This window comes from Meleagris gallopavo, chromosome 4 (genome assembly GCF_000146605.3).
Source record: "Meleagris gallopavo isolate NT-WF06-2002-E0010 breed Aviagen turkey brand Nicholas breeding stock chromosome 4, Turkey_5.1, whole genome shotgun sequence".
NCBI lineage: Eukaryota > Metazoa > Chordata > Aves > Galliformes > Phasianidae > Meleagris > Meleagris gallopavo.
In genome coordinates, this window is record NC_015014.2 from 12,862,923 (window position 1) to 12,887,742 (window position 24,820).

Consider the following 24,820-nt stretch of genomic DNA (forward strand, 5'->3'; position numbering starts at 1 on the left):
AAAAAAAAAGCAACACCAAAACAACTACAGAAAGGCAGAAAAAGTAATACTGTGATACAATCTAACAAGTTTTAAAGTAACACCCAATTGCAATATAAATAACTGCATCATACCTTCTATCCCTCTGCTGCTCACTATGGCTAGAAGTCCGAGAAGCTATTGAAGTAAAAGAAACAAAAAGTTGGGAGAAAGTTAAAACACACCATCACAGCACATAGTTGAGGACAAGAGCATAGCCTTAACCATCCACCATAAAAGAAACAGAGAGCATATACAGCATGTAATCATAAATCCCAGACTCTAGGAGACACCAAGATTAATTTTTTTTTTAATTATTTGCATTAAATATGAGGGTAAAGTTTTTTTTTTTTAAAAGGTTCAGGGTGCACATTCAAATCACTTTAAGTCATTCTATGTCCAAGATACCACCAAAAGAGATGGCCCTGCCTATTTCCTTTCTCCTTGAAAAATTCCTGTCTTCTGTATCGTAGTGACCCTGGAATTGAAACTTCTCTTTAGTGTTAATTGAATCTGGTTTTGCTTTTGATGGCTCATTTCTAAAAGGTTTTTTTTTTTAATGTCTTTTCTTTAGTTCTAGAAGGAAAAACTACTAGTACAAAAAATAAAGATATTTCACCCTACTTTATGTAAAAAGAAAAAAAAGATAATGTTCCCAATTAGAAATCTCTTAGAAGTTTAATCATTTGTGTATTAAAAATATGCAACACTTCAAAAATCACTATGTTTTAAGTTGTCCTATTTTTTTTTTCCCACATTTATATTCAAATAATCTTCTCAATGGCCACATCATGTTCTCACTTTGATGTCTTCAATGAAAAAAGGAGATTATCTGAGGGATAAATTTTTGCATAGCAAAGATAACTTAGGAAGTGGTAGAATCTTATTTGCGTGAAAGACAATGATTGTGCTGTTTCTGTGCCATCACAGAAGCATAGCTGAAATCTGAAATCAGTAAAGCATTCTTGATTCGAGCACCACAGTGTTGTGTCAGACATACCTCTTCCACGGTTCATTTTTGGTGTGCACTATTCATGAGTGCTAGAGGAAAAAAGAAGGGGTTACAGAAAAGGAAGAGGAGGTGTAAGAGAACAAACCAAAGCTCCAGAGCCAGAAAATATGATTATATGGGTTAGTCACAAAAGAACAGCATACGTGCCAGAGATTTAAAAAGACAATTTGTGATGTCTATTCAAAGTATAGTATCTTTAAAAAATAAAATAAAATAAAAGCAGATTGGATCTCTACTTCCATGCTGATTTTAACAATGAGTGCTCAGAAGTCTCTCTGCCATAGTTAACCATGAGGAACATAACTGGGTATTGAAAAGTACACTGTATTGCTCAACGAAGTGCAACAAGGGGAGGGGAAATACAATCTCTTTGAATGCTTTATTTAGCTTAAAATCATGGTTTGTGTCTGTGCTTTTTTCTTTCCAAAAAGAATGGGTTATGTTGAGGAGTTGATCCAGATGCCAAGAAGCTGGGATCCCGCAATTCACAGCCCCACCTAACAAAGAGGTATGGTCAGGCATACTGACCCAGGCAAGAAGCACACCTCAAAGTTTCAGGAGCAACAGCCCATCTTCTAACCCAGTTCTGTAAAAATGGTGTGGCTAAGACAAATAAAAATCCCCTACATAAACAACACACTTCTTCACTTCTTCACAGATCTTAACACAGCAATCACATTATTCACACATTCAAGGAAAAAACATCGTAACAAAAACCAAAAAAACCCTGAAACCATCAAACCAACCTCTTCCAAGTTTACTTTTCCAATGAGAATATAAGTGTTAATTTGGTAAATGTATTCAATACAACTGCTTCGGGTACATCCAAATTGCAATGGTAATTAGAAATTAAAACTAATTACTGAGGGATGCAAAGCTAAGCCAATAAACCTGCCAATTTCCTCCATTCTTTTTTCATTTTTAGATAAATAGTACATATTATGTTCTCCCATGAAACTCTAAATGTACTTGTATTTATTGAAGTTATTACAGCAAATAAGTAAAACCTAAAATAGTTCTTTTCTTTCCTAATCAGAAGCTACAAAACTATATTGAGGCATAGAGAATTAGATAATCCATCAAGCTCCAAATATCAAATAAACAATGAATTTTTAAAGCATAGCACATACTTCATTTAAAAACAACCATTTTTCTGGCCATGTGGTCTTTTCACACCCTTTGTGAATTGCCTTGAAAAAGCACGCTATCCATTTTTCTCCCGAATTCAAATTATAACATCTTTAAACTTAAAGAAAAAAAACATTTTATTCATCAGGAGAGTCAATAAAAACCTATTTCGGAGCTGATTTTACACAAATCCCTCCACTCTCACATTAAGAAATGATCTGGGTGATAAGTGTCGATATGTCCACAGCACATACGCAGTAGTTTCTAAATAAAAGCTAACTTAAGTGGTTAAAGAAGGGTAGGAAAAGAAAATCCAGTTTGCAAACCTTTCCTTCCACATTTTCTTCTTATAATTCTACTGGTCTTGAGAGAAAGAACATCAAACCAACCCAGAAATCGCTAGAAATACAAGTATGTATTTCTCTTAATGTCAATGAGGCGTCCAAATATGTTTAATCTGTTACCAAGTAAAGAATTAACAGTAATTCTCTAAACAGAAAACGAGATGAGTGACTTACAGATTCATTCTTGGTACATATTTCTTATATGCAGTATTTAGTAGCTTTAGCCAATTATTTTTGGAATGTGCAGTGAGTGGTAAAGGATCCTGTTTTTGCTGCATAGTTATTTTTTAATGGGTTTTTCCACTACAATTTCTACTCTAGGTTATATTTTTCAAGCTAATTTGTTATTTCATTTATATTTGAAACACATACAGATAATGGGACAGGAGGCAATTTAAGCTTTGAGCTCAAGATGCCTGTAAAAATACACTTTCTAACAACCTTTACACCACAAACTCATAGATTGCAATGATACAGATGAGCTGGTGACAACAGCAGCTTGACATGCATTTTTGAGTCTTTTGAAGAGACCTGAGCTAGAATTTACAGTCTTCCAGGCAACTTTAGGCAATCTAAGGTTCATTCAGGGATCTGCTCAGATTCCCTCCTGCTGTGAGTGCTGAGTGCTTCCACAATAGAAACGCTACAATAATAATATCTGTGCATTTCCATTAGTAAACTATATGAAATACTGAACAGTTTTGCCATTGCAGACTGTTTTAAAGGCAAGTTTCATCTTCTGTTGAAGATTAGAACTATAACCTCAAATAACCCAAACCTTGGGAAAAATTAAACTTGAAATCTTTCTGATGACTTTTATCAATCGTTCCTTCCAGCGGCTATGAGTAAACATGATCCTTCCTATTAACTATTTCAGTTATTTCAAATTACTATTATCAATGGGTTTAAAAGTAATTTTAAAGTAATAACATTACTTTCTACAACAAGCGTGTTACTATTTAAAAATACAGTTTCTTTCAATGCTTTCCCAACACCAGGCTAGAATTTTCTACCATGGATAATGGGAAATATATAGACTATTAGACTGAGAAGTTATCCTTCTCACTGAATAGCTGCCTAGAGAGGACAAAGGTTATTCATCACCGTATCTCAGAGAGAGCCATAATTGTGAGCAAAGGTTTCTTCCTTTAACTACTATCTAATACAGCAGAAGAGCTGACAGGCTGATTCCAGGTAAGAGGACGCATCTGTGGTTTTTGCAGTACTGAGGGTGTTACATGGCTACAGAAATGCTTTCTTCAGAGAGAGCTAAAATGAGCAGGTTCTTCTCTCTAAAACCAGAAAAATCTAATTTAATCGAAGATCTGATTACACTATTCATAAAAAGTGAGTTTCAAACTAATGAGAAATCTTCATACATCTCTGAAATAACAACTGAAGTACGTTTCTTGACACAAGGGGGAGGTCTTGCTCCTTTTCTTCTATTTCTGTTTCCAGGCACCTCAGAAAACGTCAAGTTGTTCAACATCAGTACCAGGCTGAATTGATTCTTGAATGCAGTTAAAAGAGAAAGGGTTGCCCAAATTCCCAAAGACTAACTTCAGTCCCTCCTCTTGACACAACATTAGCACTAATAGGACCCCACAGAGAGTTCAGAACATCAAATATGAAAAAAACCAAGCACCTTCTGTACAGTTTTCGTTCATTTCATCTCCCTAATGCTGCTCACACTTTGGGCTCAGACCGCAGGCAGCAGAAGGGTACAAGTGTGCCACCCCCAACAGCAGTCTCTGTTTCTTGCTCTTTGTACAACTTCACTGTCTGACCTGGGCAAAACCACCAGGTCAAATACCTTCTCACAGCTGAGCAAACTGCTGGGCACCAGAGAGGCTGGCACTGTGACTCAACAAAAACCCTTATAACTACACCTGTACAGCACGACTGCAGTTTCACTCAAATTTGATAGTAGAAATTAATGAAGACACTTCAGTCCTTTCCACACCTGCCCTTGGGCTGTGTTCCTGCCTTTGCACCATTCTCTACACTATGCCAGCCCAAATGTTTGTGCAGATGGGGAGAGAATGAGGTCACGGAATTGATCTTGTTGGGAAAAAGTAGGAGCCAAAAGAACCCAGGAAGCCCCGAAGCACAACAAAACAGAAATGAAAAACAAACAAAATACACAGCCAAAAATGACTGCAAAACTGCCAGATGGGAAGACATAGCTTCAAAGTGTGTACAAGCTGGTACGCATCCTTCAATCAGCCACATATTTGCCTAGGACAGAATGAGAATGGAACAAGCTTATAGGTTTTTCCAATATTTTACGGCAGCAGGCTTGTTTCTGCCAGCCTGTTCTGGAAGAGTAGAATAGTATGCAAAAACATCATTGCCCTTTGTCTCACCATAGCAGCACTTAGCTTCTTTTTACTTTCTTTGGCATGTTCCTGTCTCAAATGTCCGAGGAAATAGTCCCCCTAATTTCAGCGGGAGGTGTCATTAGTGGTATGCTCTTGGCTGAGATCGTCATTAAAAATCAGAGGCAAATTCTGAAGAGTTCAGGTGAAAAAGTGACTCCTGAGCACATCTCACAATTACACGCATGATTTCTTCAAACGATTGCTCGATCTATCAAACAGTTGAAACCAACTGACACCATCTTTCCACTCAACATAGTAGTCAGCCAAAAAGGAAATTAAGTCCTCTCCTTCTTTGGCCACAAGATGGGAAGAGACTTACAAGATGGGAAGTAAGACTAGGTAAGTAAGCTTAAGTACTGTACACAAGTTGGAAGACTCATACCCTGCAGATACCCACTGTGTTTCTTGAAAATGAGAGATGAGCAGACCACAGAAGCTGTGATTAAGGAATAAAAACAGATTTCCAATGCTGTTAGAGAGAACTCTTTTTCCAGACAATATTTCAACCTTCCCACATCAATGGCAAGCAGGGTTAGGAATTACACAAGTCCTATTTTTCATTTAGATCCATCCATAGTACGGTTATTGGCATGTATAAATCCAAGGTTTCCTGTACAATGCCTTGATATGTGCATGGAGATTTTTTTCTATCACGTGGCCAATTCACGTGTTATTTAGATTTTATGGTTATTCACATATTAGTATCATTAAATATAATGCTGTAACATATATGGATTCACAGCCTCTTGACTACGTGTATTTTTTTAATTGATTGTGCCTCAAAATGAGGCATCACTTGCTACTGCATTTTCAAAACCATACTTTCCAACTGCTTAATGGTCTTTCAGACCATTTATCAGCTAGAAAAGATCTGGAGCTTATAAAGACCCTATCAATTCCTGCTTCAGTGACAAAAGGCCTTCTGTGATCTGGTGCTCTGTTTTTCAGTTTCCTATTTATGGCAGCAATAGCACAGATAAAGCACTGCATTTTAACTACAGCATCACTGAGACTTGCCCTAAATGAAGCATTCATGATCTCCTTTCACTGCCTCCAATCCAATCCATTCTAATGAGCCCTCAACTAATAGATGCAGAAGAAACAGATCAGTAGCACATACACTGATGTATTTTTCCCCATTGTTTCTTCACTGTGAAATTGAAATCATGAACAGAAATGAAATACAAATGAAAAGTGGAAAAAAGAAACAGTATAAAATACTTAAGAGAACGCAACTGAAGAAATTCTCTGTCTGGAAATATCAGGAGCAGGGAAAGACAGGTTAAAAAATAGGGAAAAACGAATTACCCTTTCATTCAAGATTTAGAAACTATTTTTTGCTTTCAGAAATAACATGCATGCATCTAATCCTGTCTTGAATATAGCAAACAAACAGGTGCTGCAAATTTCTCCTGAAATGAAACAAGCGTCTAGTTTGTCACATGCCTAAGAATTGAGCACACATAACCCAAGTTCTTCAGAGATGGATCACATCCGTGCACAAATGCTCTAATGCTCAAATAAGAAAACGTTAGTAACTGGCTAAAAGGAACAGATCATCAGCAAAACAAAAAGAGGGACTAATACAACAGGAAAAAAGAAGTAATTACAGTCCACTCTCCCCACCCCCAAAGGCTGTTAGCAACTTTCTTACCCAAGTTAACTTTGACAGATAAACTTTTTTTTTTTTTTTACAAAGTTAATCCAGTTACTAAAAATGACCACGAAGCAATTTTATAATGCATTAACTGTCAAGAAGAAAGAAAAACAGACTTACATCTCTTGATTGCTGCTCTTATGGATGACAAGGGTCCTTGGCTTAATAAAGAAAAAAAAAAAAATCAATGATTACTCAGTGGTTACAGTCTCAAAGTCAAAACAACTACGCAGCATTGAGCAGAGGATTCCTATACCCCATACAGCTTGCCAAATTCATTTTGCTCCAGCTACCTTAAAGAAACACATTCAAACCCCCATGCAGAAAAACAACCATACTCTACACATTCCAATGCTAACCAGGCTACAGCTTAGCTTAAAGACTCTTCAGAGATAGTAAGCCATTTTTGAAAAGACATTTCTCTTGATTCTGTACTGAAGTTCATATTCTGACTCATTTGACTGTGACACCTGGAAAAGAGCCCATGTGGGTGTGTATATTCTCAGATTATTAGCATTTAATAACTTAACATCCCCGTAAATAAATAAAACTTACCCAGCCAAGCAAACACCTATCACCCCTCTGCTAAACGTTTTGAACAGTTACTTAATTTCTGATCTCCACTTTCAGATGAGGTTGCATTTTTCAGTAATAACTTGGTGGGTGGGGTTAGACAGGAATACAACATGACCAAAAAGTTGTTGACACACAAGGACAGAAAAATGTTTTCTTTTGCCAGCTCATCTGCTTTCTTGGCAAGACCAAGGCTTCTTATGACTCTCTCCTAAAGCTCTTACTGAAAAGATCTAACAGCCTTTAGTAACTTTGCATAAATTACGTGAGATTATTATTCCAAAAAGTGCTGCTAAATTGACAAACGTGATATTAATTAACATGCCACATGTAAAAAGCTACAGAGGAGATTTTAAAAAAAGCAGAAACAAAACTATTTCAGAAAAAGGCTCTTTCTTGCAACACAATGGATTAAGAAAACTTGGTGAGATGCCATCAATAGAATATTCGGCACTTTCTAAAGGCTGCAAATCGACTCTATCAGATTCAGTGTAAGACATGAATTAATTACAATAGAAAGATATACTAATCAAGCCTTTTCCAGAACCACCCCTACAGCCTTCATCAGTGGCCACAACAGCAGTAAAGTTATAGAGAAGGCAGGAGCCCTTTGTAGTGCTCTCTCCACACTCAGAGCAAGCATGCCACACTCAGACCGTCACTGTTTGCTTTGGCTCCGCACGCACTTCCACTGCAACTGCTGATGACTGCAGCTATACCAGTGGGATGAGGAATAGGGGATCTGGAGAAGAAAGAGGCGCGTGCAAAGAACAAGTATGAAAAATGTTTTCCTTCCAAAGACTAGTAATGCATGTTGCTCTGACCAAACTGTCTTCTGAAATAGCTTGGCTCACCTAGGATAAAAGCAAGGTCGATCTGCCTGCTTTCAAAAACAGCTCAAAAGTAGCTTAGCCCCTATCAATGCAGCGTTGGAAAACATTTCCATCAATCATATTCTACCATACGTTCTCAGCAGTAAAGGGATCTTATTTTCTTTCAAAATGCTCCATCATGATACAGCTCATCTTCAACAAACATTTTAGTAGTATGTTCTTCCCTGATGTAACTCAATCACTTTTTTCCTTCCTTCTAACTCAACTCTTGATTTTCGATGCCCATTATTCTTCTGCCTTCATTGCTTGGAAAATATTTAGGGCTTTATTTTTATTATATTTAATATCAGGCAGTAAGGAGACTCAAGTCTGCTACCATGAATCTTAAAACTTTTGGAAGAGCAAATACTTTATATACTCAGAATTCAACATTTCTTTAAGGTTTAAGCTGGAAATTAGATAATTTATAATGTATGAATACCTAAGTATCAGTAAGACCCAAATGGAGCAGGTTAAGTCCTTTCTTCAGTTGGCAAGAGCACCTTGAATTGTTTCAATTTGCCTCAGAATCTGAGGAGCACATTTAGATGAGAGCAGGCACTCGTGGCTCAAAACAATAGGAGTCATCACATACGCACAAATCCACATTTTCTTAGCATCATGCTAACCAAAAAAGTATAGAAAAGAACTCACAATCACAGTGCAAAGGACAAAGAAGCAAAATCTTTCATTAAACCAACCCAGTGAAGCTGAAATATGAATATATCATCAGCCAAGCAGTTCAAGTACGCAACTCTCCATGTAATTTAGAACCCAGAATAACATGATTCTGTTAGAAAATTTATTAACTCACAGACAAAGCAAGCTATTATCAGATAATTTTTCTTTTCCTCTTTTTATGAAGAGGTGATCATCAAAATCCTTCCTCTCCTTTGGAAAAGCACTGTTTCCTACACTCAGGACAGTTTGATTCACATCTAACTTAAAATTATTTAAGCCTTCTAAAAACAAAGAAATGGGAAAGAATTTAGATTATTATTTGCCATGAAATCCTATAAAGGGACTGAAAATTTCATAACTTCACTATGTACTAAGCCCCAGTAATTTAAGAAAGATCCTGTTCTTAGGGCAGACTGTGATCATACCCACACTTGGTGCTGAGGTAACCCTGCCCTATTCCAGAGCCAACAATTTCTATAGTCTCCTGTCCCATCCTGCAGAATGAGGAGTGATAAGATTGCTAACATTCTCCTCTGCTCCACAGGTAATCACCACATTTTCTCTCAAGGGATCCAAATAATTGGTAAAAAAAAATTAAATTCAATTCTCCTATTTGATGTGTAGGAGCTCCAGCAGTGATTCCACTTAATGGAGATCTTGCCTCTTTCCCCTCCTTTTCCTTCTGTCTGTAACAGAGAACAGTGAACCAGAGCACACACAGGAACGCCACAAATACCCACATCAAGGGAAAACAAAGCAGAGATGAGTTCAGTCTGCAGTCTCCCTGATCCTGGTTCCATCACGAGTCTCCAGACAGTTAAGTCAGAAGAATGGGGAGGATAGTATGACGACAGCCAGCCCAACAGGGGCAGCAGCACCCGCAGTGTCCCCACAGCATGCATAAGCAGAACTCCAAACTCAAAGGACTGGCAGAAAAATGAATGGATAGCAAGATTTGGGCACTTGCACAGCATTTGAGACTGATGAACGTTAATTTAGATACCACCCCAGACATAAATAATATCGAGCAAGTAGAGATGCAAACTCTCATACATCCTGCACACTAATTAACCAGGCAAGAGGAGACAGCCACAACACTTCTTCCAACATCTATGGATTTTTCCTAGACCTCGCTGACAGTCAACTTAATGCACAAAGTTCCTTCAATTCCCAACTAAGGCAGCAGCTCTGTTGAGCTTCCCAAGCCAGTTCCTCAAAACAGTGAACTTGCCATCCCTGTGCATCTATGCAAACTACCTCCGTTGGTTCAGAAGGCATCTGTCAAGCTGCAGTACTTGCTAGCTGAAGATAGTCGGGTATCTCAAGCCAGTAGTAATATGGAAAGTGACCCATGGGGCCCATTTCCACCCCAGCTGATTGCAAGGCAGCTCTGCTCCTGGATGTAGGCAGACAGATTGATGCTGGGCATAAATCATTCTAGACACACAAAAAAAGGCTGGTGAGGAAAAAAAATAAAAAAGGTCAGCCACTTGTTAAAATATATATATACTGAAGCATCTGCTACCAAGTCTCAAAAACTGTAATTTACATCACATTATACAAGGCTTTTCTCAAAATATCTGTCCTCCGGTTCACACACCTGTGTAAGGAGCACTTACTTAGCATATTTTCAGTTCTGATGGTTACTGACTCTTTACATGCCCCTTTACAAAGTTCAAATGTTGCTATTTTTAATACCTTGCAACTTCCTGTAATGTTAGCAAAGAACTTTTCAATAGCTGTCATTGAAATAATTGCAAGGTAAAACAGTATTATGATAAAAGGCATCATATATTCCTCTCTATTACTTTATAAATCATGTTACCTTTGCAATAGCCAATGTACTACCCAAGACGTAGCTTCACCCTTGGTTTAAGATAGAAAACATGCAGCCAACAGTGCTCCCTTCCCCATGCCCACCATCTCCTTCAGCCCTTTCACGTTGGTGCTGACATAGCCACAAGTCTGCCTGACCAGCCTTGTGATTGCGCTCTTAACGAGCACCGAGCACCGTGTCTGCCCCAGTCAGCCCAGCCAGCATCTCCAGCTGGCTGCAGAGCTCCCAAGAGCACCAAGGTGATGCAAGAGGACTAGTGCCAAGGGCAATTGGGGAGGTCAGGATCTCTCCTCGTGGGAAGCAGATTGGCCTTTGCTCACCAAAACAAATCTTTAGCCCTTGACTAATGCCATATGTGCAGCTAATCTGACAGCAAAGCATCCACTGCTAATCCTGCCTCAGGTCAGCATTCTTCTCACCCCTCCTAGGAGAAGATGCACTCCTTTTTTACAGTTTCTTGCTCATGCTGGTTACTCAGATCAGCTCACTGGGAGATCAGACCAGCAACAACAAAAAGCATCTGGCAGCAGCCAGGCACCTTAACATGCATACACATCAATACCTTCTCTGCTAAGTAATGGGGTATTGTCACGGCCCTGTGAGTACTAAGGCTGATAAAGATCCAGTCACCTAAGAAATCAAATGCTAGATACTGCAGACATGGTTATCTTAGAAATAAGAATCACCCTGGTACAACTTCACCTCTCTCCAGGGTCTGGCCCCAAAAGCAAGCAATCCTGAAGCAGTAATTAAGTCCAGTGACAATTCAATCCTCATCACTATGCTGCAGATGTCTATGTCTGCATCACTAAACGAATGCAGCAACTGTGACTTCCCACTGTCTGGACAAGCAAAGATAGCTAAGAAGCAGCTAAAATCCAGCTGCTCAGCTAATTAGAACAGCTCACATTGATCAGCATAGGGAAATCCTTTCAGAAATGTTCTCTAGCTGTTTCTTCAACTACTTACTACATATTTATGTGCTCGCCACTGTCACACTTGCGGATGGTATTTCAGCAACTGAACCTTCAATTTTGTGGTCGAACACTGGCAGGATGTCAAAGCAGATCATGGCAGCAAATGCTAACATTTCACCCACCAAGCTTCGCAACAAACTCCAGTTTCCAGGTTGCAACAGTTTTGACACTTTCCCATGTCCAGCTTTTATCTTGAAGCCAAAGCACACATTTTGTTTTTATGAATCTGAATCACCTGATTCATGTTTATCCCAAATTAATACTTTACTGATCTACGGCTAAGGACATGCTCGGCAGAATTCCTCTTCTCACTTTGTTTTCTTTCTGACAACAACCTGGGCTGTATCGCATCTTGCCTTGAGGATGACTGTATGAACATGCCCATCACAGAAAGACAAATCCTCAGAGCATGAATCACATTATTCTCAGTCTTCATCCATCTTCAGCCTGTTTACAGACCTCACTACCCAATAAAATGCCTATCACAAGAATAGAGGGTCCTGCTTATTGAAGTCTGACCCAGGAGAATGAAGATTCTCCTTTATGCTATCTATCAACACATTTTAGTCACTGACATACATGCAAATATGTCTTGATGGAAATTTGCAAGTTATATTGTAAATGTTTTAATGACAATTTATCCTTGGCAGTAAATATTGTTAGCAGTTGAAAACAGCTATAAATTTAAACATAAAGTGCCACTGTCATACAGTACAGTAAATTAAATGCAACATAATTATCCTAGTGATAGCGACAAATATTTGGGCCCAACCAGCGTTGTATTTAGGCTAAAGAGATAGGGTGGAAAAACTAAAAGGAAGAATGCCTCTATCAGATATAGCTAAGCTGTTAATTGCAGCTTTTTCAGAAGTAAATTTTCTGCCACAAAACTTACGTAGTTTCTGCATTTCTAAATGAAGTGAGACAAATGACAATGCCCTACTTCTACAATTAAACAATGCAAAATGAAGCTTGCTTCTCAAGAACAGCTCTTGGATTCAATTCTTTGCACTAGTATTTCAGTCAGTAAATCGAACTCTTCAGCAGCCGCAGCAGGTAATCCTGTTTGCCTCATACCTCTCTCTATATAAAAATACAACCTGCTGGCTTAGTGAGATCCAGAACCTTTGATATGGACATGGATCCATTAACATGGATCAATAAAACCTGTTTTGATCAAGAAGGATGAGCAGGACAAAGGCACAGAGAACACCTGTTGATCTGTATCCACAAGACTGAAGGTGTCTTTACAGGTCTTTAGCTATTATAAAGTACAGATACCAGATTTTCTTCAATAGTCTGTGCACTTCATTGAGCATATAATTATAGTAGGAAGGTGATTTTCAAACTTCAAGTTTTATAAAGGGGAGAAAAATTATATTTAAATGTCACCATGTGACTAGAAGCACTTATAATGATCACTAACAAAAATGGGGAACAATTTGCTTTACAACAAAGTAGTATCTTCAGCATTTTTAAAACAAACCAGATGAATAAATTAAAAAGTATGGGGCAGCAATGAAGAATAACCCAAAGCAGTCACTTTTGCTGGCCTTCAGAAAACAGTAAGGCTGGCAAGCCTAGGAATAGAAACAGAACACAGCTTCTGAGGCGAGTGATAGGAATGAAAAGACACTGATTGAAAGAATGGAAGCTCAGCAGTGGTGCTCGGAAGGGGAATGAGCTACAGGTGAGGGATCCAAAGACAAACGTCCAGATATTTGCAAGCATATGGACTGCAAAGGCTCTAGAGTTGCAAAAAAAACCAAGGGAGCAAGGCCTAAGTGTTGCTTATTTTGGCTAGATCTCTTTCCTGTTCAAAAACAGTTGGCAAAATATAGGTCTGTTTGCTTCAATTATCATACATCTTCCAAGGAAGAAATCCCAGGGGAATATTCTGGCCTCTTTGAGATTGAAAATTAAGTCTTGCTTCCAAGGGACAGTACCATTTCTACACTCAGCAGTTAATATAGTATCTGTATTCTGCCTAGCGAGAAATTAGTAGCACATAGTTCCAATTCTGTAACATAAAAGCCAGATATCTGAGAAGCATGTGAAATGTAAAGTTCAACTGCAGCCACAGGAACGGGATTATGAGAAGCAGAATGCCAGCATGACCTCAGTTCCAAAAAAGAATTGAGCACTCATGAGAATTTCTAAGTATGTCAGAAAACGCCAAGCCCTTTGACACACAGGGCTGTCACACTCCTTTAGCCTAATTCCCCCCCCCCCTTTTTTTTTTTAGACTATCTAAACAAAATTTGCAGCATGAAATTTGCTTGAGCTTAAGCTTTAATTGAGTAAGGAAACAAAAGCAATTTCCTCTCTGTTTTAATTGTAGGCATATATTGAGAACAAAGATAATTGTTGTGGAAAGATATAGCGTCTATAAAATAATTATGTCAATACACATGCATGAAAGATACTGAGGTCTGTTAACTCAAGACCAAAACAGACTAACAAAAAAATATAGCATAAACACTAACACACTGTAAATGCGAACCAGTAGCCAAAAAGAGCTGAGTAAGAATTTTACAAGATCATCAGTATACACAGTTGTGATTGCCTCAAATTGGCCAGTTATTAAGTAAATAAAATTAATCATTTTTCAAAATCATCTAAAAATACATAGAATCACTCATTTCCAACACTCCCATGTTAAAGCATCACAAACATAAAACAATGTTCACGTATATGCATAATCACATCTTGTTCTAGTGAACTGCTGCCTCACCCAGTTACACCCTACAATACATAAGCTCCATGAACTTGTAACATTGGCCTTGAAAGAATGTGCAGTGCACAGAAATTAAAATTTAAAAATCTCACAACCCCACCCTCCACCAGACCTGTCTTTCCAGAAAGTGCACTGCACGCAGCTCAGTCAGGCAACCAGCATCAACACCTGTATGCTTTTCTCCTGCCTGCCTCCAAAAGCACTGAAATGCTCATTTTCTTCTATACTACAAATACTGTCATGGCTTTGGTTACAAAATGAAAAAATTGATTGCTCAGAAATTTGCACCATGTAATAATAAACCATACACTCATACGCTTGTAGGTGTACAATGCCTTTCTCTAAGTTTCAACATGATCTTAAGCTACAGCGCTTTTTATTCATTTACAAGGATTCAGCAGCTCTGAGATTATGGTCAGGCATTCCCCAAAGATACATGCTACACAGCATTTTTCAAGTAATAGCAGGCTTGTAGTTCTAAGCATACAAGGATGTGAGTAACATATAGTGTATTTGTAAAGCTCATCTTTGCTAGCACAAGTTAGGGAAAAAGAACCAAGTTTTTAGATTCTCAAATCCTTTCCCAAGGGAGAAACAGATGCATCAACCATCAAAGCTTAAAATCACACCTACATCTACCCCAATCACACTGCAAAAACACGAGTGGGCAACGGCACTGAAGTTACTGTAGGATCATCCAAAATATGTACCTCAGCAACAGAGAGGGGTGCCTTTAACAATAAGGGCACTTCCCCAGTGAAACAGAACTCACCTTGGAGCAGGTTTCCATGCAAACATGCTGTGAGACAAGAGGAAATTCCTCCACCCTCAGTCACATGCCCGAGTTGTCTTATATTATCATGGACCTCAAATAACACGGCAAACTAGTCAATAGTGCAGTCTCTAATGGATAGCTGTAGCTTGAAAGTAATAATCACTATCATCACCTTTTCCCACTCAACTAAATTTAGCTTCACAGGCAAACACCACGTAGAACAGATCAAACTGGACCTTTCTGGAGCAGCAGCAGTAATAAACACCTTGCTAGAGCATTTCACAGCCACAGATAACAGTGCCCCAGCCTTTAAGAATCCCCAGAACACACAGCTCTTTCACATGCACTTCGATCAATGCACCGCATGCCATCACTACTAAGCAGAGAAAATTGAAGATCCGCAAAGTATCAGATTGAGCTTATTCAACTCAATTGACAGACAACACATCTACCACTGGGATTACCCTCATCTCCTAACAACCACTCAATCTCTGATCCTTGATCTCAAATCTTTACAAAGACAGGCTTATAATTTTTTTGTTTTAATTCTCCGGAGCAACTTAAAAACCCTGCATGCAGGTTAACACAGCACGTAATATCTCTAACCTCTGCTCTCAGCAATGCCCTTAACTCAAAAGGCAGAGAATTGTTCCTGTACTTTTTCACATGTCAGCCAACAACCATCTCTCCCTCTCCCTTTGTAACACATCTCTGGGCCGCCAGAAGTATTGATGACCTTTTCCTTAAGACTGCCTAACCATCTAACACAAGCTAGGTAAATCCAGAACAATTCCATTTTAATCTTCTCAAAAAGCACCAAAGTTCTAAGAGTTGGACTCAGTGATCCTTGGGGTCCCTTAGAACACAAGATACTTTCTGGTTCTATAGGGAATGAGAGCTCAGCCTCTTATACCACATGACAGAAAAAGCAAGGTGCATGTACTGCTACAAAAATAGAAGGCACCAAGTTCAAGAGACATTTTTTGCATGCAACAAAGTCAAGCTCTAGCACTTCCTGCCACAGAACACTGTGGATGCTAACAGCATATCTGATATATGCCATTTGTTTCAACTAGTTCATCTCCTCTAATTAAAAGAATCTGGGGTTGTTTATGTTTTTTGAAGACATTTGAAAGACCTTGGTTTGCAATGTGAAAATAGTCATGTCAATTTTTATTTAAGCTGCTCCAAGTACATTAATGACTTTTTGTTTTGTATCATCATTCAGTTACAGCTGTATCACAGATGTGAATGCCTGTTTAGCACCTGCTACAAGGCAGTTATCACACTAAGGAGCAAATTTTGGCTACTCAAATACTGAGATATAATCTAACAACAAAAAAAAAAAGCGTGGGAACAGTAATTTAAGGAAATACAAAGAACTCCGGCATCACTGCAGACTTGTCCTAGACAGAAAAAAAAAGATGCTATTATTAACAGAAAGCATTGAGGCCCATTTGTATGGTAAAATATTTATTTAACAGAACATATTTCCTTGTCAAGCCTCAGAAGAAAGAAGACAGGTTGGGCAGCACCACACAATTTTGTGTCCCATATAGCAATACGGTGTGGCAGGAAAGCCCCTTCTGTAGCTGTCACTACTGCCCCTGTCCCACAACACTGCTCTTCCTTCCAAAATGCTCAGCCTACATCTATTAGCAGCGTTATATGCTATTAGCAGACCTAGAAGGAAGCCAATAAAACACCACAATTGTCATTGCAACAGTTGCTAAAAAGGAGATGTATTCCTGGGACAGGAGGCAAGTTTCCTCAACTGGTCCAATCACAAGCTGTTATCAGAATTGGTTTACTACTTAGTACTGTATTAATACTAGATGTCAGTGTGTGAGGGGATTGGGAAGTAGAATTTCAGGTTACATGGGATAAAAGAACTGTAACAGAAAAAAAACCAAGTTACTTCTTCCTACAAAGCATTTATTCCAAGCAAAACACTGTTTTTAAATAATTGAGATCATTCATGTACTTTTTTTTGCTGGAACTAGGTATTACACTGTGGATCAGAAGAGAGATTCAACAGTAATCGTTATTTCTGGTTGAAGTATTATGATCACATTTGAATTCTCTCTTGAACTAGAAATCAACTTCTGTCTCAAGCCTTACGAGACTGGGAACATTGTTTATATTCAGGATGGCTGACAAACCTATTTTAACAATACTGCAATGGTTAAAATGCAACTACACATACTCATACATTTTACTTGTACAAATAGTTTCCACCTTTAGGATTGTGTGGTCTAATTTCAGTCCTCTGTAGTAAGGACCTACCTGTCACCACATGGGTTGTAGTCTCCAATGGAACAAGCAGCATGGCTTTTTGCACTGCTGAACCTTAGTTCACTTCCTAAAGCCCAGGCAGTTGGAAATACATGCAAAAGCAGCTCATCTCCATATACAATAAGGGCTAGTACTAGGTTCAGTGAGTTTTATCGCAGTTGACCAAAGGTGGGGCAAATCCCATATGTAAACAGGGACTACAATCAATTGTAACAATTGTTGTGAGCAAAATACCTCTGAAAAGAGAAATTCTGTATCAAAACCAGAAATGTAATGTCTGACAAAAGATAGGACCGCAGACTAACACACAGCTGCGCAATCTGCACAGCACGCATCAAATACAGTAAGATAGAAGAAGCTATCAAAATGACAGGCCCCACTGAGAATATTTCTCCCCTGTGATACAGTCAGTATGCAACTGTAACATGCTTTTAAAGAATACTTGATCAATCATTTAGTTTAACATTCAACCTGAAAAGACCAGATGCTACTTTAAGTAACCAATTACCCACACTGAAATGATCTGCAGACAACAAAGAAGTAAAATAAAATAAAGTAAGGAAGCAGTACTTGAAAATAAATTTAAAAAATAAAAAAATAACAACCTCTTCCTTCTTGTGCACATTAGAGAAAGAGGCCATGGAAACCAGCACAATATAACTGCAAACCAAACTCTCCCACTCAAATTCCAGAGGTGAAGAAAAATGTAGATACTGACCTGAGTCCAACCAGAAACCTACACAAATCTTTAGGGAAATAAATCAAAGTTCATGTATCAGCTCCAGCACAAGTTTCTTTCAGGAAGCTCCTGAGCACTACTTCTTCTGAGATGAATGTTTACAAGGAGCTAAGTCTCCCGCTTCAGCCCTGAAATGTATCCCATAGACTTCCCTTCGCAGTTCCTCCTCCTTTTAGAAGAATTACTGTTTGAGACTAATACAAATACTTTTAGAAAGAATTCTCTTCCAGTCCCTTTGCCCATCAATTAGATGAATATCATATGCTATTTGTCATCACAATGTCTTTGGAACAAAAGAATAATAATAAAGGAGCATTAAAACCACGCCTGATTAATTTGGCCCATCACAGATTACTTATAAACAGTGAATTCCAGTTTATCCCACAGCTTTCATCCACTCCAGAGCTTGTTTGTTTTCTGCAGGTTTAAAAGACAAAACCATCTGGATATTTCAAAGAGAGTTATTGCTGGTGTATAGGGAATAAAATATTTAAGTGAAATAGTGTCAAAACGATCTTTCAAAGTAAAGAACCATCACTGAATAACAATGTACAATTGTGTGCTTCCAGAAACCACTTTTCTAAAACTGATGTCTACCATGCTTGTTCACACTCTGGGCAATCATCCTAATTCATAAGGAGTGCAACCTTGTGTCTGGATGGTTCTTGGTACCTTCTAATGCAATCTCCTTAAGTAGGTAATGAGACAGCAAAGCTTGCTTGTGTATACAGGACTCCCAAAGGAGCACTGAAATTCTTTCAGTAAGAAAGAGTGAATCGTTTTCTTTCTTCAACAGCCACCTAATTCTCAGCATTATTTTCCATTATGAAGTAGCATCAGCACTGGAGAGTAGCCCAGACAACAGAAGGGATTGTTCAGGGCATCAAAGTCCTTCAAAATTCCCTTCACTGAAACAAAGAACAGAATGTATTTTATTAAAACAAATCGCTCTTCTCTGTTTAGGAATGAGGAGTCTGGACCTCTGGCCAGGATGCTCCACTCACAGTAACTCTTCACTGCTATCTGTGAGATTAATTGCCAAAAATCCCCAACGTAACAGCGAAAAAATAGTGACTTTAAAACAAACATCTGTGGCCATAGGTTCTAGACACCCACAGGATCATTAATTGCTAACAACTTAGTTGAACCCATCTGCCATTAATTACTCTACCTATGATTTTTTATTTCTCACTTAGAGGTAAATAAAAACTGAGGAAGGAAAATTAACACTGCAAAGAGCAAACTAAACATAATGATTTACTGAGGAAAGGAAGCTATCAAAGAAATGCACTGCACAAAACTGCTCCAGCTTATTTGTCTCCGGGGAGGCACATCTCTGACACACACAACATGTGCTGCTCAGCAGAAAAAAAAGCATGATAAACAAAAGATAGATATATAAGCAGATTCCAGACTCAAGTTACACAAGTTGAAAACCACATTTAACCAGTTTGATTACACCATGCTCCAAGTGACTTAACATAAAATTCAGGACTCAAAAGGAAAAAAACAACTGAATCACATGATCCTACTTTTCATATGCCAACAAACAAAAGTCACGATATCAAGCCCCTGCTTCCAGCTCTGCCTTTGACATATTGTGCAACTGTCAAGAAATCACTCTGCCTCCCTCTGCTGAATCCACTTCATCTGTAAAATTGAGAAGCAGCTCTTTTTCTCCTTGGAGATCAGCCTTCTGCTCCAACTAACCATATGAGCACTGATAACTGCCCAAAGTTGGAAACAAGACCGACTTTTAAAGCAGCACAGGCTTAGCTCGGCTCAAGGCAATTGTGAAACTGCACCCTCAGGGTTTGGAAAGGAGATGAGATTTCTGCAGAAGTACTTATTACATCTATCTCTGACTTATTGGGAGTGTACGCAAGTAGGAACTTCCTTCTCTCCACACCCTAGAAATAGTTTAGACTAAACAGTCAACTGCTACATTTTAGCCTTAAAAAATTGAAAAGCTACCTATACATAGTAGAATGCAACATTAAAACAAGAGTCAACTCTAATGTTTGCTCGTTCTTCTAAACACAACTCTGTACCGTACTGAAGGCTTTCACCCTCACTTTGTCACACACACGTGACACATCCTTCCCTTCCCTTTTGGATGGATTGTCAGCAAGGTTTGAAGTCTCCAACTCCATATCTGCCTTGCAACCTCTAACACTCTTATACTTTAGACAAGAGTCTAAACTATTCCTCTAGCTTAATAGCTGCACTGTGTAATGCAATCATTGCCAGGGGATTATACAAGCGGTACTTTTTAGATATCAGGACACTTATGGGAATAAGTCCAGATATTAAGTTGCCCAACATTTGAATTAAAGAACCTGATTCAGACTGGTTCATTTGATACTGACTCCCACAGAATTATCATTTCAAAACCCAGTTAATATGCATGAGACAAGCAGGCTGTAAGTGGAGTGAAAAATCAGCTGGACCACCAGGCCCAAATTCGCTCCTAGAAGGTTTTCAGGACTTGGCTAGAAAGACATCACTAGATCTACACTTAGCATCTTCCCACTATGAGCAAGAGCAGAACTATGTGACCTCCAGAAGTCCCTTCCAACTGACATCTCCACAATTCCTTGATTTTTAAGCACAGAAGCAGCAGTAGCAACAGAAGTCTCTGTACAATACCCCTTTAACTAAGACACAACAAAAACCAGGAGTGTTACCTAAGCTGAGAGTATATTCCAATACAGTAGCTTGAAATTAAATTTACCTAAAATAAGCAAAATCTGTTCAATCACCTACAAAATTAGTAATGAAATTATTCCTAATGACAAAGCAATTCATTAAACACAGATGTTTAATTTCTCAAAGGCTTCAAACTAGAAACCCAAGATTTGTAGAGTACAAGAAAAGACTCTCACATCCCTCTTCAGATAAGCAAAACTTGAATTATTAAATGACTGACTGCAGATTGTTGGAATGGTTTGATTACAACATATGCAACCAGAGGGTTTTTGGTTTTCTCAAAACCTCTAAGTTTGTATAAATATATCCATCTCAGTGGACACTGAATAGAATTTGACTACATTGTGTGGTCTTAAGACTCAACTCACACTCTGTTAAAGGCATGAGATCCTAACTAAAAGGTGTCTTTCAGGTGAGACTTCACAGATGATCTGGGAAAACACATTCTTAAATATTACAAGAGTGCTGAGACTGTATCTTATTAAGCACAATTTCCTAAGATCAACATTACCTAGCAGAGGTAAAGAAGAGAAATGCAGAGAAGCTTTCACTAATGGAATTCTACACAAAAACCTAAAAGCGAAGTAAGATATAAAATACCATGCATAAAAACGACAGCTTGGTTTACCAGAAGCTCACCAAAAGAAATTGTAGCCCCTTTGATCAGCTACTTCAAGTAGCGCTCCTTTATAAAGGAACAAAAGTTGATTGTATTGTTGGCTTGATATACTTAAGATGGGGAGAGAGGGGGAAGATCAAATTTATTCAACCAAATGAAGGGATTCAGCAATAAAAGAACTTAAGTGAACTACAAACAATCAGCAGGTACATCACATGCCAATAAAACCTACAATCTTTTTTAGGAAAAAACAAACAATTTTGTACAATCATAGAACCCTTAGAGTTAGCAGGGACCTCTGAAGGTCATCTCATCCAACTCCCCTGCAATGCACAGGGACACCACACCTAAATCAGGTTGCCCAGAGCCTGATCCAGCCTGGCATTGAAAGTCTCCATGAATGGGGCATCCACTACATTCCTAGGTAACCTGTTCCAGTGCCTCACTACCCCCACTGTAAAAGATATTTTTCCTTATATCTAACCTAAATCAACCCTATTTGAGCTCGAAACTATTTCCCCTTGTTCCATCACCACAGACCCTTCTCTAGAGTCCATACCATTCTTTCCCATTTTGATGGCAAATTTTCACAGTAGACTCCTAGCTTTAAAAAGAAAAAAAAAAAAATCTAAATCTCTTCACTATGAGTGATGGATACACTAGTAGATCTGCCAACAAACTGCTGCATTCTTCTGTTCACTTCATCCTCTCATCTCCAAGCTGAAGGCAACTACCATGAGTTATATCACAAGACCATTTCAGGATTTTGTGATCTGTAGTCCTTATTCCAACAGAAAAAAAACAGTACAGTGTTGTTAATCCAGTTCCTTCTGAGATTTATTCACGTTCAAGAATTAACTAGAAACACACGGATGCCTGAAATCTTCTATTCTATTATTACTATGTAGTTTGCAGCGTGAAAACATTCAGAGACTTAAGACTATAGAGCTTACTACTTTTGACTTAATTGACCTGTGCTACAACAGTGCATGACCTGACTGTAAAATCAAGAAATAATAATTACAGACTGTTATTTCAGAATAGTCACATTTTTAATACTGACAGAAGTTTAATAATTGAAGGATGGTTAATATTAGGCCACAAAATTAAATGTCTCCAGATAAGATTTAACATAGCAATAGGTATTATCTGGATTAATGGAACATTCATTTTGGTCTTATTAATGTGCCAATATGTAAGAAAAATAAGTAAAAATCAATGTAGAGTGGAACACAAGGCCATTTTCTGACAACAGATCCTTCACACATGGCCCAGTCTCTCCTATACAGCATGACTGCTGCTAATCACCAAAAAATGTAAAAGAGTATAATGAAGACATCTTTTCTAAGCAATATCTAAGGCATGTTTCCCTTCTTTTAAACACCAACTATGATCTTTGTTTATCCAAACCCCAAATTTACCAGCCTCATGCCAGATCCCACTTTAGCTCCTCACAACCACAAGAAATACTCTCATATGATCTTTTTACAAAGATGATCATTTTGTGGATTAAAACGACCTTTCAGGGCTGAAGAAAGAATTATGATACAGTGATGTTAGTGCTTTTTATTTTGTTGTTGTTTCTTTTTGTCCCAGTGTTCCACATTGATGATGCAAGATCTCACCAGGGCTTTGTATGAAATAAATTAGTACTTCTCTGTCTCTCTCAGTAAGATTTACACCATCTATTGCATCTTAAAATATCTGCCTTTCTTAAGGTTCACTGCATATATCTTCATACAGTCGACTAGTATCACTAAGTCCACCTCAAATTTTTTTTTTTTAAACACTAATTTTACACTAATTCTAGTTCAGAAATTCTTATTAGACTTTGTATCCCAAGTAAATGACCTACAAGATAATTTTGCTCAGCTTTAAATCATGAGAGTGACGTTACATTGCACTTTGAAGACGCATCCTGCAACACGTAGCTTGACACATACACACACACACACACACACACACACACACACACACACACACAAAAAGCGAAGCAAAGCAGTCTTTGAGCCATTTTATTTCACCTTTCCTTTGTCACGAACTGCCTCCAGAGAATAAAAGGTCATGGCTACAGACACTCATCATAAAATGGCATAAGTAGTCCCCAGTGTAACTCAGGCAGTTCTGAAATGCAGCCTCTGTTACATGAGAAGTGATGCACTGTAGTGTAATTAAAGTTTCAGATGCTTCAGTATTTAGTTTTCCCTCAGTTTTTACAGCCAGAGATGCTGGTCACCTTGTGTCTGCAGCTCTCTTCTCAGAGATGATATGGTCAGACAGGGCTAAGAATCTCATCCAGCAATCCATCACACAAGATGAGAACACTGCCACTGTAGTACAAGATGAACCACAGAGCGTAGCAATATCAATTAGAAGGTTAGATCATTTAAGTGAGGCAGGCCACTTCTGCTCTGGCCTAAGAGCAGCCAGCAGACATGCACCAAACCACACTTTCCTTTGAACAATGATTTGTCTTTCTCACAGCTCACCCTCAAAAGCAGAACTAACACAACACGATGGCCAGTGAGACTGAGAAGGTGACAAAAGATACATAGAAATAATTACAAGCCAAGTGCTCTAATGACAAATCTAAGACTATGAAAACCTCAATTTTCTCAACGCTATGAGCAACTTACACTATACTCTTAATTTCATTAGTTTTCCATAGGAGAATTTGGAATCCGTAACAAAGAAACTTAGGGAAGAATTTCCATGTCAAGGTGGATCACATCTATAATTCTAATTCCATAGGGGAAAAAAAAAAAAAGAAAAGGAATAAAAAAATTAGAACTTCTAAAATACACTGCAAGGAAAAAAAAAGATACTGGAGGTAAGGACCAGTCAGATGAGGGGGAAACAGAGTGTTTCAACCTTAAATTAAACATCTGATTATTGATTTTCTTTTTAATAATAATTTGGGTTCAATTTATGGTAATATTACATAATCTAATAAAGGTTCGAACATACAGAATACAACTGCATCATTGTAAGGAAAAAACTAAGCTTTTTCAATTGTAAAAGGAAACAGTGACTTGTGTTTCAAGTAATCTTCCCATTGCAAATTCAACAACACACAGCTGGGAATAGCAACAGTACTGCTGGGAGGGAAGGGGCAAACATCCTCCCTCCCATCACATCATACAGTAGATATCAGCTGTGCTATAAGAGGTTACAATTTCCTCCGTTCTTCTAGCTATAAAAGCTATCCCAGTGTACTGTCAAAAACATAAAAATAATTAGACTGAAATAAAAGGTTACGTCATGTCTGAAAGCTGGGCACCAGAGGTGTCCTAAGGAAAGGTATGTCATGAAGGAGCGCAGGAACCACTGCTAGTTAGTCTGTTCCATCACTTTACTTCATCCCACTATCCACAACAGGATATGAAGGAGATCTTAATCCTTAGTGGAGTGAATTGATGAACAAGTTTGGAAATAAGGCAAAAGGAAAAGGGACTTCTTTTTTCTT

The 24,820-nt window shown here is 38.3% G+C and overlaps 1 protein-coding gene across 1 annotated transcript in view; it reads right to left on the reverse strand.

Moving 5' to 3' along the window:
- SH3D19 (SH3 domain containing 19) overlaps positions 1-24,820 on the reverse strand; it is a 75,134-nt gene that overhangs the window by 31,906 nt on the left and 18,408 nt on the right. The window contains exons 3-4 of the mRNA XM_010709550.1: positions 6,661-6,701; positions 114-156 (exon numbers count right to left, since the gene is read on the reverse strand). Of these exons, the coding sequence (XP_010707852.1) occupies positions 114-156; positions 6,661-6,701 (84 nt within the window). The remainder of the gene's footprint in view (positions 1-113; positions 157-6,660; positions 6,702-24,820) is intronic.